Source organism: Ovis canadensis, chromosome 20 (assembly GCF_042477335.2).
Source record: "Ovis canadensis isolate MfBH-ARS-UI-01 breed Bighorn chromosome 20, ARS-UI_OviCan_v2, whole genome shotgun sequence".
In the NCBI taxonomy this organism is placed as follows: Eukaryota; Metazoa; Chordata; class Mammalia; order Artiodactyla; family Bovidae; genus Ovis; species Ovis canadensis.
Genome location: NC_091264.1, coordinates 25744757 through 25763595, shown reverse-complemented (window position 1 = coordinate 25763595; position 18839 = coordinate 25744757). Strand labels below are relative to the sequence as shown.

The 18839-nt window shown below is 51.0% G+C and overlaps 1 protein-coding gene across 5 annotated transcripts; it reads right to left on the bottom strand.

Annotated features, from left to right (window-relative positions):
- Positions 1–312: 312 nt before the first annotated feature.
- CDKN1A (cyclin dependent kinase inhibitor 1A) lies at positions 313–17394 on the bottom strand. Of its 5 annotated transcripts, none has more exons than XM_069563467.1 (4): positions 17215–17388; positions 15238–15358; positions 3553–3999; positions 313–2114 (listed from the first exon to the last, which is right to left on the bottom strand). In XM_069563467.1, exons 2-4 carry the CDS (start codon positions 15320–15322, stop codon positions 2065–2067), a joined length of 582 nt encoding a protein of 193 aa, XP_069419568.1. In that variant the 5' UTR covers positions 15323–15358; positions 17215–17388; the 3' UTR covers positions 313–2064. The 5 variants fall into 5 exon arrangements, with proteins under 5 accessions (XP_069419568.1, XP_069419569.1, XP_069419570.1 ...); XM_069563468.1 differs by having other exon boundaries at positions 15238–15361; positions 17215–17368; XM_069563469.1 differs by lacking the exon at positions 15238–15358 and having other exon boundaries at positions 17215–17394.
- Positions 17395–18839: the final 1445 nt, after the last annotated feature.

The following is an 18839-nucleotide window of genomic DNA, read 5'->3' as shown; positions in this document are numbered from 1 at the left end:
GTCAGTCTTTTTCATGTTAGTCATTCTGGTAGATGTGTACTGGTATCTTATTTGTGATTTTAATTTGCATTTTTTTCTGATGAGTCACAATGTATTCTTTACTTTTTAAAAAACCACACACAAGAACCCAACAGTGGCAATCTGTAGAGGTGTGATGACTTATTGTTTTGTTATTGTCTGCTTTTTGTTTTGTGGTCTTGGTCTTTCTTTTGCTGAACTATTTTGCTTTTTTATTAAGTGCATATTTAATTTAAAAAACCTCCACCTACTTGTTCTTATAAATAGTAAGGTATATCAACCACAACACTAATATTATGAGTAAAGTCATCAGGAGTATTTATTGAGCACCTGCTGTATACTCAGCACTGTGGGCGGGGCTTTGAAGCACACAGAGCAGTACAGGACTTACTCCCTGCCCTTGAGGGGCTTCCAGTCTAGGTGGAGACAGAAGAAACAGGACGTATGGGAGCCAGGAGAAAACAGTCCAGGCCAGGATGCTACAGGAGCTGGAAGGCATCTGGGCTCAGGCCCACCAAGAGGTTCCGCGCCAGGAAAGACAATGACTCACAGCTCCCAGACCCATATTTGCCCACTTAGCATATCCTATCCACAGCCTCTGTTCCCGCCATCTGACTCCTTCAGCTGTTATTCAAAGTGCAATGAAATGGGGGAAGGGGTGGGGCCAATGGAAAAAGTCCTTGGACGAGTTCCAGGGGCTGGTGTCACACTGTCCCTCCTGGAAAAATCTGCTCCTCACCCACCTACCCCTAACACAGAGAGATCCCCATTCAAGGAGGCCTGCCTGACCACCCAGGACCCCCCACCCCAAGAGCTAAGAGCAGGGGGCAGTCGCTGCTTGAGGTAGAACTGGGGAACCCTACGTCTAGCATGTCCTTTCCTCCACCAGTCCACTGAGTTGGGGGTTAGGGCACCCCCTCAGAGCTGCCACCCAGGGCTGAGAAGATACTAAAGGGAAAGGGCATGGAGGAAGGGAGAGGAGCAGAGAGGGACTGAGAGCCTGGCTGGGAAACAGGGGCCTCTGGGGCTCCTGGAAAAATGCAGGGGACAGGGAAGCCAAACACTGAGATTGGCTCCCCTGAGGATGGGGGTGGCGGGGTGGGAGGCAGGGGTGGTTTGCTACGGGCCCCTACCTTCCCCATGCCTTCACAGGACGGAGGTGGGAATCAAGGGCCAGAAGGGTGTCCAATCCCGCAGCCCCATTTCCAGGCTGTGCCCACTTCAGGGTCACCCTGCCCAACCTTAGAGGGGCAAGGGGAACCCAAAGTTTTGATGATGCCTCCAACTCTGTTGGGCCCCCTTCAAAGTGCTATCTATTTACTTCTCAGATTGTAAGGAATTCAGGTCTGAGAATGCAGGAAAGAGGGGGCGAGACTTCGTAACACCCATCAGATGGCAGGGGGGAGGGAACCAGGCCCCTCCAGAGAGTGCCACCCAGAGGATGGGGGTCACGCCAGCCTCAGAGGAGCGAGGACGAGGAAAGCAAAGGATGCTGCTGCTGCTGCTAAGTCACTTCAGTCGTGTCCGACTCTGTGTGACCCCATAGACGGCAGCCCACCAGGCTCCCCCGTCCCTGGGATTCCCCAGGCAAGAACACTGGAGTGGGTTGCCATTTCCTTCTCCAATGCATGAAAGTGAAAAGTGAAAGTGAAGTTGCTCAGTCGTGTCCAGCTCTTAGCGACCCCATGGACTGCAGCCTACCAGGCTGCTCCGCCCATGGGATTTTCCAGGCAAGAGTGCTGGAGTGGGGTGCCATTGCCTTCTCCGAGCAAAGAATGAGGAGGGTTTAAATAACGGTTCATATAATAAAAATACCTAGCAATCTAATAAGCCTATTTTTTCTGCTAATTTTTTTCTTTTTTAAATAATTCCAGAGGCTGGGGGTGTGGGAAGGGTGGCAGCAAGCAGGGTATATACAAGAGGAGGCGTTTAAATTAAAACACAAATAATAATTAAGACGCACAAACTGAAGGACCAAGGCAAAAGGTACAGAAGAGGCCTGCAGTGGGCCCCTGTTTCCACGAGGACGTGCTTCCAGCAGCGGGGTTAGGGCTTCCTCTTGGAGCAGATCAGCCTGCGTTTGGAGTGGTAGAAATCTGGGGGGAGAGAACAGATGTCAGCCAGGTCAGGAGGAAGAGGGCCCAGCAGAGCCACCTGCGCAGTGCAACCTGCAGAGGGGCCAGGGACCCCTCCCCAGGGCCCGAGAGACACACTGCCAAGTATAGGGAAGAACTCTGGAAACTTCTAGCCTCTCTCCCGGAGGGCTACATACATACAGGACATCCCCCCACGCTTCACAGACGTGATCAATAACAGACTTTACATGCATGGGCCTGCTTTAAGCCAAGCTGCCCAAATGCAGTGGTCGCTAACCCTAGGCAGCTGTTTAAATTAACTAGCATTAGACTAATAGAAAAATTTAGTTCCTCATGGCAAACACTCAGTAGTGATATGTGGCCAGCGGTACTGGGCATCTGCTTCTTTGCAGAGCCTGATATATCAGAGAGTGTTCTGCATGATGTCTGAGCCATATAAAGGTTAGTTATTATTATTATTATCATTATTGTTAGTTTTGACCCAGCTGCAAATGTGCTGTGGGATTCTTGGCTGCACTGCTCCAAGCTTCCATTTCCTCACCTATAAAATGAGGATAACGCTGGTACGATGCTCAGAGGATTAAATGAAATGTTTCCGGAAAGACCTTGGTGGGGACTTCCCTGGTGGTCCAGTGGCTAAGACTCCTTGCGCTCAACAGAGGTGGCCTGGGTTCTGTCCTTGCTCAGGGAATTAAGATCCCACAAGCCGTACAGCCAAAATAATAACAGTAATACATTTGTAAAGTAAAAAATAAAAAGACGTTGGCTGAAGGCCTGGCATAGTGTTCAACTGCCAGCCTCACTTATTCCATTTCCCTCAAGCACCTACTATGTGTCACACACCATCCAAGGTGCTGAGGACTCAATTATGAACAAGAGAGATACAGATTTCTTTCTTGTGGAGATGATAGGATCCTATTTGGGAAGATGGACTATATCAAAATATGGAAGTAGCTGTTGATAGTTTAAAAAGTGCCAAAAAGAGAAAAATAGGCTAGGAAGTGCAGGTGAAGGTGTGTATGTATGAAGGGGAAGGCGAGTTAGGTTTGGATAAGGCAGCCAGGAAATTATCATTCATTTACTCTCCATGGTAAATTCAGTGTGGGACCTAAGGCAAATCATTCTACCTCTCAGAGTCCTGTTCCTTTGCCTGTAAAAGGATGCCAAGAATGTCCTATGATATTAGATCACTATAAGGACTAAAAGAAATCTAGACACTTATCAAAGGTCCTGGCACATAGTCAATGTTCCAAATAAATGTCAGCTAATTGGTCTTGGTAGTAGACTTGCTGTGTGACCTCAGGCAAGCCACTTCCCCTCTCTGGGCCTGTTTCCCACCCCTCAGAGCGATGAGTAAGCTGGGCCAGACAGGTCAGCCCTGGCACAGTGAGTTCTGGGAGTCCTAATCCCTTGCCGCCCCCTCTGCTCCCGTCCTCACCTGTCATGCTGGTCTGGCGCCGTTTCCGGCCCTGGGAGGGACCAGGCCCACCAGGGGTCCCCTCGGGCCGCTCAGGGGAGCGAGTCACGAGGGTGCAGGACAGCGACAGGTCTAAGTGGTCCTCCTGAGACGTGCCCTGCAGCAGGGCGGATGAGGGGCTCGGCCGCTTGCCCCCTCCCACGTCGTCTCGGGGCCCCACGGGCAGGTAGAGCTTGGGCAGGCCGAGGCCCCTCACACGCTCCCAGGCAAAGTCCCCCTCCAGGGGCGTCTCGGTGACAAAGTCGAAGTTCCATCGCTCTCGGGCCTCCTGCACGCAGCTGGCCATGAGGGCGTCGCAGTCCTGGCGCAGCTGCTCGCTGTCCACTGGACCAAAGAGGCAGCGGCAGGCCTTGCTGCTGCGGGGGATCTGATGCGCGTCCCTGGACGGCTCAGACATGGCACCTGTGGCTGGAACACAAGGAAGACCCGGGGCACGTGAGACACTCAGGAAGTCGGACGCTCCCTCTCCGGGCCATGCCACTGCGTAACCTCAGGCGCAGTCTCCTTACTAGAAAGTGAGGTGAGAGGGGCTCTCGGGTTCCTCCCACAGGCTCTCCCAACCTCCACCCACAGAAAGGGTGTGAGGGGCAGAGTCAGTCAGCCTGACACCCCCAGGTCACTGGGGGAGTGGGCAGCTGAAGGGCAAGTTTATGTCAACAAAGGCAAGTTTATTGCAATAGCAGGGATCAGGGTCCTGTTTACCACTGGGTGTTATCAGCTAAAATCAATTTGTTTTTCCCACTGAGGTGTCCCTCATGGGTGTGAATGCCCCCAGGTATGTGTGAATTGTCAGAGTCCAGCAGTTTCCTAACTCCAGGCCTGGCCGGGGAGGTCAATTCCCAAGAAAATGGATGCCTCCTCTCAAATCCCTCCATCTAGATGCTCATGTGGAGTAATCCTGCTCAGTGACTTAAAACTACTCTGGATTTTGGGGTTAAAAGCACCTGGGTTCTAGTCCTCGCTCTGCCACTTCCTACCTCAACTTTCAAAGAGTCACTTCAAGTCCCCAGGCCTCAGTTTCCTCATCTGTAAAATGGGACTGCATACATGTCTAAAGAGTGGGGCTGTAGACGCAGGCTCAAGGAAATGATTGGCGGGCCCCGCCAGGCAAGGCAGATGGAGCAGAGTTCAACGGCTGTATCTTGGTGGTTCAAGGTGAGGGCTTTGGAACCAGGCCACTTGGGTTGGAATCCAGGCTCTGCTGGGCAACCTTCGACAAGTGGCTTAACTTCTCTGGGTTCTGTTTTCCTCCTGTATAAGATGGAGATTTCCATGTGTAGAGTTGTCTCTTGTGTATGTTGGACGAGGGTGTTTGCTGTGACTAGTGCGTTCCCTTGGCAAAACTCCGTTTGCCCTGCTTCACTTTGTACTCCAAGGCCAAACTTGCCTGTAACTCCAGGTACCTCCTGAGTTCCTACTTTTACATTCCAGTCGCCTATGATGAAAGGGACATCTATTTCTGGTGTCATTTCTAGAAGGAGATAACAACAGCGACTGTCTCAGAGGCCAGATGTGAGAATTCGCTAAGCGGTTGTAGATAACGCCCTCTGAGCCGTACCAAGTACAGAGAAAGTGTTTGGAGAATATTATTTCTCTCTGCCTTTAGTTCTGGCTGACTCCTCCCCATCACTCCACCTGGGCCACCGCCTCCTTCAGACAGCAGCTGACAGGTGTTGTGGGCTGAGGGCCTTTCCCAAGGATGTCATCAGGCAGGCAGCCTGCGGGTAAGGAGGAGCCAGGCAGGGCAGGGCAGAGCAATGATTTCTCCCAGGCTGAGCCACATCCTGCCAGGTACATCAGGTGACCTGAAGTCTAGACAACCTGGAAGCCCCTGCCCCATTCTGCCTGCATCCAAGGAACCCGTTTTGCAGGCAAAGAAAATTAAAGGCACCGGTCTACCTGGCTCCTCTCCTCCCACTAAAGTGGGAGAGGGAAAACTAAAGGAGAGGGAACACTGAAGGTGAGCCTGCCCATGAGGGGGTGCTGGCACCTCCCTGCCCGGCTCTGGCTTGACTCCAGGTCTGAGCACCTGCATGACTTTAACAGGGACTGGGTTTTCCTGGGGACACGTCCTGATTTGCAGGCTCTGAAGGTGAAAGCCCTGCTGAGGGTCCTCCTGGGGCAAGCAGCCCTGGACCCACACCATACCTACCTGTCCCCACTCCACCTCTCACAGTGAGTGAAGCCCACAGCTCCAAGTCTCAGCACACAGGGGAGGGGAGGGCACTAGATGACCTCTGACCAAGTTTAAAGGGCAGGAGTTTTAAGACTTGCCCTGAACCCACACGGTTAAAAAGATCAATAGCGTCTACTCAAGCTGCCACATACCACATAGAGAGAGGGGTTACACAGCACAGTGGACAAAGCCCATAAATAACCTTTGCTCACTCTCTTCAGGGGTAAGGACTGAGACTTATTTACACATTTTATGAGCCAAGGGCTGTTGTAAAAAAGTTTATGGATATTAATTTTCAGAAGAAATGGCTATATCAGCTCTTTTACGGAAGAGGTAACCAAGGCTCAGAGAAATTAAGTAAGTTTCCCAAGGTCACACAGCTCACCAGTGGCACAGTCAGGATTTGAACCCAGCCCCAAATGCCCTGTGTTCTGCATGCTGGTGTTGAACCCTACTCCCTAATTCTGAGATTTCCTCACCAAGAGAGAGGCTCCTCACCACTTGAGGAGCTTTTTCAAAATGTAGATTTGACAGGCCTCTTCTTCCCCAGATGATTAAATTCAAGGGCTTGACAGTTCTCCAGATGGGCATGCTTGGGGTGCCAGCCAAGAAGGGACACACAGAAGGGCTTGAACAGACACTACAGATCTCAGGGCTTCATTGGCAAGAGGAGGAACCCTGCTAGGGTTTTATCATGCCTTGGACTTCAACCATATTTTCATTCCCAAATAATCAGTAAGCACTCAGTAAACACTGCAGATCCAATGGGGGCACTATTTTTAAGAGAGGAGTGGGCAAAGACTCAGCATCAGTACCAGAGTAGATTACATTGGGAATCAAAGGCTGGTGAAGACTCATTCCGCGGGAAGGCGGGTTAGCTATTAGCGATGTGGCCAGAAGAGGGCACCGGTCTCCAGGAAATCACGCGCGGAGGGGGAGCTGCGTGGGCAGAGCTTGGGAGGCCGGCAGCGAGCTGTGATGAGTCAGTTTCCTGCAAAGCGCTACCCGCCCGCCAAAACTTCGCTTCCACTCCCGCTGCACGTCACCCTGGGGTGGGGAGGGGGAGTGGGAGGGGGATCGGGGGCCGCGAACACGTCACGCTGAGCCAGTCAGGCTTCCGAAACGCCCGCCACTATTGGGAAACAGCGCGCTCTCGCGCCGCCTCTTGTGAAACACACGCGCGCACGCGCGTACATACACGCGCACACACACACACACACATACACACACAGCACGCACGCAACAAGCGCGCCGAGATCTGGTCCCTCCACCTTATCTCCACGCCCAAAGCAAGGGATGAGTCAGATCCCTGAAAAATAAAAATAGACGGGAGCAACGAAAACAAAACCGCTCTTAAGTCCTCCCCGAAACGCAACGTGGAGGAAGGGGAAGGAGGGAGGGAGGGAGCTGCCCGGGCGCCCTAAAGCACCAAACCCAGTTCTAGGATTCTTCTCCCTACGGGGAAAGCGCAAGTGTCCTCCGAGAGCCCCAGACCAGGCGGACAAGGCGGACGCACTACAGTCCGCGCTGGGCGGTGGCGTCCGAAGGGCGAATCGCCCTGCTCTGCTAGCCCTGTTGTCCTTGGAGAGGGAATTCCGGACTGGCTTGGAGTCCCTGAAAGCAGGTGACGGAGGCCCGGAGCAGCGACGCACCGGCGAAGCCCCATCCCTCAAACACAGGACCATCCCTTCCCTTCCCCCACCGCCCCCGTCCTGGGCTGGGTGCCCCCACCGCGCCGCAGAGCAGAGCTCGGCTCCCGTCCCCGAGTCCGTCCGTCCGACCCAAGGGCAGGCTGGGCCGGGGTTCTCACGGCAGCGCTGGGAGAGAGGTAGGTCCGGCTTCGGGGCTTCCCTAACTGACAGGCTGGCGCAAGCCCACCCAGCGCCCGGCCGCGGCTCCGGGTCCCAGAGGGCGCGCCTCGGGGCAGGGACCGGACACCCGGTCTTGGACCTCCCGGTGTCCCGGTTTCCCTGAGAACACTCTGTGCCAGCCAAATAGGTCACTGTGCTGATTGATGGTGGCGGCGTGGGGGCACAGAGACCGTGGAGAGGGAGAAGGGACTTCTGGCGGAGCCACAGTCTCCCAGCCCTGGCGGAGTTCTGATGTCACCCGGCTCGTTCCCCGGGGTCTTCTTGTCACCGTGAGTCACCTCCCAGCTTACTCTTAAGGAACGTGTCCCGACACGTTCCCAGGGGCCCAGGACACAGCCGGAGCTGACCTCAGCAGCACCGGGGACTCCGACCTCGGTTCTGGGCCAGGACGTCACCGATCGGATCTGAGAACCGCCCGGGAATGGATCCCAGATGAACCTGTTCGGCTTGGCTTTCCCCGCCCCTCCCGGAGTCCTGCGCGGACCGGGCTTTGTCCCCACGCAGCGAGCGTGCCGAGCCTGGAGTCCCGGGCGCACCCTCGGCCGGGTCCACGCCTTCCCTCGCCCCGGCGGAGTTTCCAGGGGAGGGATCGCAGAGGGGAGATCCCTAGTACTTGGGCGCCTTCTCCGCGCCCGGAGCCTCCGACGCATCCCGGGCCCTGTCCCCACACGCGCACTCACAACTCTTGGTGTACTCCAAACCGAGACCCGCGCGCAGGGCCCCGCGCGCCATTCACCTGTGAACACAGGACACACGCGCCCCCGCGGATACACACCCCCCAGGGGCACGCACAAACATGCGGACTCGCTCGGCTCGGCTCGGGAGCCTCAGCTCGGGATCCGCTCTGGCCCACCCCGGCTCCCTCACCTCTCCTGGGGGTCTCGGGACGTCTCCGTGAATCTGCGCGCAGCGCCGGGTCTCCCAACCACGGTCTCCAGCCGCTGCTCACACCTCAGCTGGCGCCGCCGGGCGCCGGGCGCCGGGCTTATAAAGAGGGCTGGAGGCGGGACCGGCCGCTCCGCCCACAGCGGCGCTTCTGCTCCGACGGCTCCCCGATGACTCCGCTGCCAACCTCACAGGCTGCAGGGGGGCGCTTCCCTCCTTCCCACTCTCCGCGCCTGGGTTTGTGCACTTGACATATTTCCGCACGAACTGAGTCCCAATTCTGTTTTGTTTTTCCCCCCCAGTGCGGGGTGGTTGGGGTGGGGAGGGCGAGTTGGACCTCCCACCAACGTGACGGCGGCGCTATTGGGACCAGACGGACTAGCCCCCCCTCTCCGACCCACCACCGACTGACTCTGGGCAAGGATTTACCCCGAACACCTGAATAAACCACGAGGAGTGACATTAATAAAGGAAAAAAAAATCCTTAAATAATTTTGTTTTTAAAACAACACTTCACTTTGCAATTCCCAGAAAAGCCCCACTGTACCACCATGGGCCCCTCACTACACCACCTCTCCCCATCACCCGAGGCACCCAGAGACCCCAACAAAGCATTCTTGGGGGCCAGAACGGATTCAATTCGCTTTACTTCACAGAAGAGGATTCAATTCCCCGTATTTCACAGAAGAGGAAACAGACCGAAGCCCACAGAACTAAAGGGGTGGGAAGTTATTTGTCAAATGCTCCAGGGCAGGACGGAATTGGGGACACTGCTAAGAAAGGGCTAGCTTGGTCTCCAGGGAAAACGGGACACTGAGCTAAGCTTCCCACCCCCTCCTCCTCACCGCCTATATCCACCTCCCGTCTCACCTTCGCAGAGGAAAGCTCAATCTGATTGCTGTGGATTTGCGGGCTGGGAAGGGGAGAAGGATTGGGTGGGTGAGTTATCTCCTGGGTAATCCCCACCCACCACACACACTGCTGCAAAGGGAGGCTCAGAGCTTGGAGGCCTGACTCAGGGGATACAGCAAATCAATGGTGATGGTTAGAACACAGACCTTTTGCTTCTCATCCAGAGCTTTCTGCTTATTGCCCTGTTGCAGCGGCTTTAGAATACAAGATATGCCCAGCACCTGTCATTTCCAGGCAATACTCTGAGGTGACACCGATGAAAGCAATTCTAGAAAGGCCAACCAGAGCTTCCAACAGATGCAAAAGCTAGTGAGGTGCCCTGCTGCTCCCCATCCCCACTTGTACCCCACCTTTGCTTCCTTCCTTCATCTGAAATATTTCTGATTTCGGCTTGCAAAAAAATTGCAGAGAACAGAGTGTTAATCTGAACAGAAATTGACTAAAACATAGAATGCAGGCTGGAAGCAGCTACAATTACTGACCTCTAGGGCTGTTTGGCGTCTGGAAATCTCTGCCCAGACATGCCCAGTCTTCTTCCCCCAAAGCAGCTGACCTCAGGGAGGACAGGCTTGCTTCTCCTCTACTGCTGGAACAAGAGCCCAGGGAGGGGTGGGAGGACCCTTTACCAGACCCCCTTGCCTGCCTGATATTGGAATCAAGCCAGAATTGTAGGTGGACTTTGGAAGAACCTCAAACAGGCCAAGACCCCAGGACCAGCCCTCTCCTCTCCCAGCTCCACCTTCCCTACTTCCAACACACCCGTGCCCACACCACCTAAAGGCTGGGTTGTCAAATGTCCAGCACAGGACGGGCACATCCTCCTACTGTCTCGAATCCCCTTGGCTTTCAGACATTGTAAATAGACTTGACATTGTCTAACTGTTTACTTTTGGGAAAAAAAATTTAACGACAGCTTGTATTGAATTAGTTTTATGGTCCTGAGCTTCACAATGAAATAATTCTTTTTGTTGTTTTTTGGGGAAGTGATTTTTTTTTATAATTTTTAACTCACCACCACCACCACCACAACAGAACTCAGCAAATATTTATTAAGCACCTACTGTTGTCTAGTACTGTTCAGCACTTAAAAAAAAAAAAGTTTCCAAGCATTCCCTTGAATGTGTAGCCAGGTTTGCTCTTAAGAGAGGGCTTTCTGCCCTAAAGAGGCAAAGAAGCAGGTTGATAAAAGCCACACTCAAGATCCAAGTCCCAAAATACACACACACACACATATACACACAGAGGCATGCAGGTACACAACAGATCCCAGACCAGTCCCAAGGGGTCTGAGGCAAATCACATATTCTGTTCAGAGAAATGCAGACCAAGGTCTCTCCAGGGTCTTTGGGGGTCTCCTTTTGTCTAAAACCCCACTCTCGTCTAAAAACAGGCAGTCCCAAGGACAAAATAGCCACCATCTTCTTCTATGCCAGGGCTCAACATGTTAGGACATGTTCCCGAAGGCCTGAATGCTAGTCGGGCCTGCAGCCCGATGCTCAGGCCTGCTCCCAAGGAAGCAGGCGGCTTAGGGATGTAAAGAGATTGAGCCTGAGGAACAAGAGGACCCAGATTAGCCCCATCCAGGAGGGAAGTGATGATGGAAAGGAAAGTTAGAAAAGCCCTAGCCCAAAGAAGGAGGATGTGAGGAAAACTCAATGATAGCCACAGGAGCTACCCAGGAAGGGAGGGGAAGTGCTAGGAACAATGTCACTATTTCTCAGAAAAGGCCTGGGGAGTCCCTAACAGGGGCAGAAAGCTTTCAGAGGAATTCACCTCCACACAGACTCCCAAGAAGTGAGACCCCAGAGAAGAGGCAGAACAGAGACATTATTATATTATTGAGCAGAAGTCCCACTTGCTTTTTTTTTTTTTTTAAGAATAAGATTGGGAGCTCCTCCCATCCCACCTCCTGACCTTCCAGGGGCTTTACCCAGCCAGTACAAAGATCAGGACTGAACATAAGGTGAGGTAGAGGAATTTGCGACAGAATTCATGCCACACAAATACTTCCAGCTTCCCTAAGCTAAAGATTTCATCTTATCTAAGTCTGAAATTTCACCATTAGAAATTCATTTCTTTGGCATTAAGTTCTGCTCTTCATTAAATAAAATCATAGAAGTAAATTGCTTAGCATAGTGCCTGGCACATAGGAATCAGTGGGGATATGGAATGTGCAGGTCCTGCAGAGGGTTCTAGGTGGCATAGCACAGTATGAATGAGTTGATCAGATCATTTAGGGACTAGAAGGTGGTGAGGAAATGCTGTGAACACAGGCCACCTGAGGAATGAAGGGCTATCTGTGCCTTTGTACATATTGTTCACTCTTCCCAGAATGAGTGTCCCTGAACAACATGCCCCACCTCCACTTCTTTCTCCACCTATCGAACTCCTATTGATCCTTCATGACCCAACCTACATGACCCCTTGGGGTAAGACTTTCTCTGGCTCCCAAAGTTCCTGGTAAGCAGTCCACTCCACTCTGCTTTGCTGGTTGTCTGGTTCATGTGCCTACTGCATCCTCTGAGCTGGGAATCTAGCGGGGATGGGCCTATATTTTATTCATCTTTGTACCCTCAAGGCCTAGCAGCCTCAACCACAGCTCAGTGAATATTTATGGAAGAGCTATTTTTGCCCTGCACTCTGAGGTTATGCTTCAGTGCCGCTGCTTCTGAGCCCTCTCTTTTATTTCATTCATCTATTTACTCATTTATTCATTAAAAATAGTATAATCAATACTCACGGCTCAACCCATGGATTAGAATATTACAAATCATTGCTATTAATACCTTCCTGTGACTTCTTCTATGCTGACCCCTCCACCCACCCCAAAGTAAACACTATCGTGAATTTTATGTTGAAGTGTCCTTTGTTTTCAATAGTTTTATTACATGTGACTGGAATAGTAATGCTCTTCCATTTTTCTATGGAAAAATTGTAATTTAGGCAGGGTAATGTGATTAGTTCTAGCCAATGAGATGTGAACCTAAGTGACATTTGTATCTTTAGAGCTGAGGTCAAGTGAAATTCTCCAGCCTTTCTGTCCTCTGTGGCTGTGGCAAAAGTGAGATGTCCCAGATGGTGCCATCTCAGTATGGTAGATCCTCTACCAGCCTAAGTTCCTAACTGGCTGGCTGTGTGGGGCCAAGCACTCCACCGGCCTGTGTAAGATGTGTATGTGACTGGACTTCCCTGGTGGTCTGGTGATTAGGAATCCACCTTGCCATGCAAAGGATGTGGGCTGATCCCTGGTCAGGAAACTAAGATCCCACACGCCAGGGAACAGCTAAGCCTGTGCACCACCACTAGGGAGTGCGTCCGCCTCAACAAGAGCCCAGGTGACGCAGTGAAGACCCCACGTGCAACAACTAAGGCCCAATGCAGCCAAATAATATATATTTTTAAGATATGTATGGGAGGAAGAAATAATCCACTGTTACAAGAAATCACTGAAATGCAAAGCTTATTTGTTCCTGCAGCATAACTTACCTACGATTTATTTATCCATATGGCTATGCGTGGTTGTGGTTGTGCAAGTCTGTGGCACACAAAGTATAGCTCTGGTTATTCACACTCTTTCGCAGTTGAATCTGACTTTATGACTCTTTCAACCAATAGAATGGGTTATTCTGTGCCTATTCTAGGCCTAAGCCTCAAGAAGATCCAGCGACTTCTGCTTTTGCATTCTTGGGGACATTGAGATGCCACCTGAGAAGTCTGATTATTTTGAGACCACCAGGCTGAGAGAAGTCACCTGGAGGCCACATGCAATATAAGAAGGCTACTACCTCACACACAATAGCTCCAGCTGATCTCCTAGCTGACAGCCAGCATCAACAGGCCAACCACACGAGTGGACCATCTTAAAAGTTGATCTTGGGACTTCCCTGGTAGCTCAGTGGTAAAGAATCTGCCTGCCAGTTCCAGGGACATGGGTTCAATCCCTGATCCAGGAAGATCCCGCATAACACGGAGCAACTAAGCTTGTACACCTGTGCTCCAGGGCCCGGGAGCTGCAGCTACTGAGCCGATGTGTCGCAACCACTGAAGCCAGCAAGCCCTGGAGCTCATGTTCTGCAACAAGAGAATCCACTGCCGTGAGAAGCCTGCACACCGCAACGAAGAAGAGCCTCTGATCATTGCAACTACAGAGAAACCCACACAGTAACAAAGACCCAGTACAGCCAAAATGAATATTAATTAATTAAAACCCTGATTGTTCACCCTCAGTTAATCCTCCTCAGTTGAAGTCACATGGAGTAGAGACAAGCCATCCCCAATGAGCCCCTGCCTAAATGGTAGAATTGTGAGCAAATCAATGATTGTGGTTGCCACTATGTTTTAACATGGCCTGTCATGCAGCAATATGTTATTAAAACAGGGCTCGATCATTTTCACTGTTATTTCACATCCAGTGATCCCCATCTCCTGTCAATGGGCACTTTGGTAATTTCCAATTTTGTGTTATTATGCATAGGGCTGCCATAATTATTCCTATCCATGTCTTTGGGCCACATGTGCAAGTTATTCTTGGATACACACCCAGGAGCAGAATTTCCCCCACAGTCTTCCTGTCAGGAGATAAAACGATTAATGAAGCACCTGCGTTTGGCGTTTGGACCTGTCTATCTTTCAAGATTCCTGGAAAAAGTCTAAAGCGCTGAACACATGTTTGGGATTATCACTGCTTGCATTTTTGTGGAAGAATAAAAAAGGAATCCAAAGGAATGAAGCGCTAATGGTGGAATTTCAGATATTGGACACCTGTCAATAAACATTTGGTGGCAAGAGGAACTACCCGTAGACGCCGAGTTCAATCCTCGGAGGTAGCGTGCAAAGCCATCAGGACATCCCTCTTCCAGATCCTTTAGCCCAGTATAGCTTCCTGAATGATCCCCTCAAATGGAGGAATCAGGCATTCTTTCATGTTTTCTTTCCTAACAAATTATTTTTAAGCCCCTCCCAAGAAAAAGCCCCAGCACACATCAAAGTTCTGAGGATCTTGGGTTTGGGTCCTCCGACTGCATAGAGAGATCCACTATCTGACCCCTACCATCTCCACCTTCCCCCACTTTCCATCCAGGATATGTGCTTTAGATTCATGTGACAGATGGGGAAATGGAGGGCCCAAGAGATGGTGGCTTGGCTGAGATGACACAGGCAGAGATTCCAGGCAGACACAGGGCTCTGGTTGTGGGCCCTCCCTCTCTGCTCCCCCCTCCTATCAGCTGTCTGTCCTTATCTTTGCTCCTCTAGGATGGCGCTGAGTGTCACACATAGTCAAAATGCTACCAGGGCCTCTGTGGAATGTGACAGCTGCAAACCCAATCCCCATATGCTGGTGACCCCAAGTTCAGAGCCAAGGGGAGATGATGCCTCCCTCTCCCCACCCTCAGTGGTTTTTAACAACCCTGCACCTGCTCTGAGGGATGATTACCAAAGTCTCCTTTTGGGTACAAGCAAGTGGCTCAGTGAAGGACTGAGGAAGAAAAGTGGGAGTCTGGGCTAGGATGACACTGTGCTGTGCTGTGCTTAGTTGCTCCATCACGTCCAATTCTGCAACCCCATGGACTGCAGCTTGCCAGGCTCCTCTGACCATGGGACTCTCCAGGCAAAATACTAGAGTGGGTTGCCATGCCCTTCTCCAGGGGATCTTCCTGACCCAGGAATCGAACTGGGGTCTCCTGTATTGCAGGCAGATTCTTTACCAGCTGAGCTACCAGGGAAGCCCAGGGTGACACTAGCAATTGTAACAAACGAACTCTCAAATTCTAGTGACAACCCAATAGTTTATGTCTCACTCACATAATGAATACGGTTGAGTTGTTCTGGTTGGCAAGTAGCTGACCTCCAGGTGTGACAATGATTCAGGGACCCAGGCCCTTTCCATCCTGCAGCTCCACCATGCCCAAGGGCATCAGGATCTCTGCTTTCAGAGAGGAAGGAAGAACATGAAGAAGGTATATGCCTTTCTTCACACCTGGTTCAGAAGTAACACGGATCATTTCCTACCCACAGTGCACTGGTAAGAACTTGTCATGTGGTCCCACTTAGATTAAGGGTCTGTGTAGTCCCCAGCTGGGAGCACAGATCTATGATGACCTGCCAGCCGTCTCTGCCACAGCAGAGGAGCAAGGAGGGTCAGAAGCCCTTCCTCTTCCCACTCCCTTCCAGCAAGACAGTTTTTTCCTGCTGAGTTTCTGGACCTGACCACATGGAGAACAGGAACACCTCTGAGCTGCATGAGCTTGGACCTCAAATCTTCATCTATAAAACGTGTACTGTTTAAAATTTTTTATTTTTTAACTTGGCCTTGCCACGAGGCACATGGGATCTCAGTTCCCCAACCAGGAATCAAATGCCTGCCATTTCAATGCCTCTGCATTGGAAGCACAGCATCTCAACCACTGGACCTTCAGGGAAGTTCGAAAATGGGTACTTTCATATCCATGATCTTACAACCTTTGTGAGAGGTTGAAAAAAAAAAGGGGGGGTGGCGGCAGACATGATGCTCCTCATTTCCCAGAGGAAGAAACCAAGACACAAAGAGACTGTGTGACTTGTATAAGGTCACACACCAGGATCCAATTTCCCCCTTCTGGTACACAAGTTTGGTTTGTTTTGTTTTGACTAGACAACATCAAAGTCTGCTGAGAAATCACTGGATTGAAATGCAGGAATATTCCCTACTCAGCAAATCCATCTGAAAATCTCCAGGGGACCTAGGAGGATTACTGAGAAAAAGCCGTTCACTGCCTGAAATGCAGGTAGTTTAAAATATATATATATTTATTTATTTGGCAGCATCAGGTCTTGGTTGCGGCTCATGGGAACTATGCTGCTGCACAAAGCCTTCCCTAACTGAGGTGCACGGGCTTAGCTGCCCTGCGGCATATGGGATCTCAGCTCCCCAAGCAGGGATCGAACCAGCGTCCCCTGCATTGGGAGGCAAATTCTTAACTACCAGACCACCAGGGAAGTCCCTGCAGATAGTCCTTGACGGGGACCCAGCCTGGACCTGGTAGAGGAGAGGGGGCCTGCTGCAGTGAGACTTAAGGGAAAGCCAGCTCCTCCTTTATCACTTTGCAGATACCCGAACTCCATCTTTCAGACCATCTGCCCTCCAGCTCAGGGATTCTCAACATAAGGAATGGGAGGAAAGGGAACCCCCTTTTGAAAAATGTTCAAATCCTACAAGTACACTGAATCTCTCTGGAAGAAGACAAAAGAAATGATGAAAGTGGCTGCCTCTGGGGAGAGGGGCAGGTTTGCTGTGTCACCTACCTCCATGGGCACCATTAGCACCATCTGAGTCTGTGTGGACAGCGCCCCCTGGAGTTGTGCTGTGTACAACCCTGAATGCAAAATAGGCTATTCCTCATAATATATTAACAGCTAACTCTATTTAAAATAATAATTAAACACAATTTAAAACCTATTTCCAGGACTTCCCTGGTGGTCCAGTGGTTAAGAATCAACCTTCAAAAGCTGGTGCTTAAGGTTCCGATCTCTGGTAAGGAACTAAGATCCCACTTAACCTAAGCCTGTACTGCAACAAAGATCCCACATGCGGAAACTAAGACCTCCTTGCAGCCAAAAACAAAAAAGTAAATATTCTTTTAAAAACTTATTTCCAATTTCTGGCCCCCTTTCTGAAACCAGCTACACAAGGATACAGGGGTTTGAAAAACCTCCCCAGTAACTGAAACCTCCCAGCCCTCCAGCCTCACAGCTTTAGGAACCCTGATTTAGTCTATCCGTGCACAAGGGCCCCTTTCTTACCTCTAGAAGTTCTCACCAGAACTTCCATCTCAGTTGAGAATCAGAGAACTGGGAATAGTGTCTGTCACTAAGTGGAGGTGGGGGGAAAGGCTGAAGGGGCAGGTGGGTGAGAGCGCAAGGCTCAGTGAGCAGGCCAGCTTTGCCCCCCAGGCAGCCGGGTCTCCCCCCCCCCCCGCCCCCGCCCCCCGACGCCTGCAGCTCCGAACCACTCCGGCTATTCCCGCCCCACCCCCACCCGTGTATCGCATCAGCATCTTTGGCCGGCACAGCCCCGGCTCGGCCTTGCCCGGGCTTGCCTTTTGTTGCATCATCCTCTGGTCTTGCCGGCTGCCAGGGGAGCAAGCCGCCCACTCACCGCGGGATAAAACCAGCTAATTATATCACCGGGAGACCCAAGGCGGGAGCACGTGGGTATTTTCAGCTGACCCAGCCTGTTTCTACTTGCTTTGCACGATTGTTCTTCTCTCAAAATAATAATAACAACTACCAACCAGGAAAAAAAAAAAATCGCCTGGGGCTGTGGAGCGTGCTCCTGAAGCTAGAGCAAGGGTCCACCTGCTGCTCCAGGAGAGACCTTCTTAGCACTCAGCTCAGAAAAGGACAATCAAGTCTCTTGATTCTCAAATCAGGGCTCAACAGACAAACAGCTGTGAGAACAGGATACACTGGAATCAGCAGAATCAGGAAGACAAATATTTCTCTGACAGCATCAATAACATCCTGAACTTCCCTGGTGGTTCAGACGGTAAAGAATAACAACAGCATAGTAATTTATCTTCTCAAAATTTTTAAAAATTATATCTGTAGTTTAGTCAAAAGTAGAGAGTTTTGTTTTCCCATGCATCCCTATATTTATTTTCTGAGGAGTTAGTACAGTCCAAAGATACAAAATGATAGTGAAAATTCCCTCCTAACCCTGCCCTCAAGCCATCCATTTCCTTTCCAGAGGTTGCGGCTGGTTGTTTCTATCTCCTTCCAGGGATAGTCTATGAACATCCTGGACTTCCTTGGTGGCTCAGGTAGTAAAGAATCTGCCTGCAATGCAGGAGACCCAGGTTCGATCCTTGGGTCAGGAAGATCCCCTGGAGAAGGGCATGGCTACCCACTCCAATATTCTTGTCTGGAGTCCATGAACAGAGGAGCTTGGTGGGCTGCAGTCTGGGGAGTGGCAAAGAGTCCGATGCCACTGAATGAAACACTTTCACTTTCATGAGCATCCAGGTCCACAGTCTTTCATCCAAAACATTTGGGGACAAATGCGTTTCAAGATGCAGAACTTCTAGGATTTTAGGCAAGTAATGAGGTACATGTACCATGTATTTTGTGACACTTTCCCTCCATTCGAGGATCCATCTAGGCTCTGTATAGGATGATCCTTTGTCCCAGTTTTAATACTGTAAGTTTCACGTCCAAGGAATCCCTCAGTCACAGGCAAGCATGATGATGGGTTACCTTAGGTCTGAGGTATAAGATATTCACACTAACTGAGATAAATAACAGCTACAAACAGCTCACATCCTTTCAGCTCTGGTTTTGCTACCAATAAATTTGCCACAAACTGAAGGAAAAATTGCAGCCATGAAATTAAAAGACGTGTACTCCTTGGAAGAAAAGTTATGACCAAC

Bases quoted from the DNA above. Each gene is read 5' to 3' on its own strand.
- CDKN1A (XM_069563467.1), bottom strand. From the start codon at position 15,322: ATGGAAAGGGCCTGGGTCCCTGAATCATTGTCACACCTGGAGGTCAGC. The intron at 4,000-15,237 runs GTGAGTGAGACA...CTTGTGTTCCAG, and splicing joins AACTCAACCGTATTCATTAT to CCACAGGTGCCATGTCTGAG. The intron at 2,115-3,552 runs GTGAGGACGGGA...CTCTCCCCCCAG, and splicing joins GCGCCAGACCAGCATGACAG to ATTTCTACCACTCCAAACGC.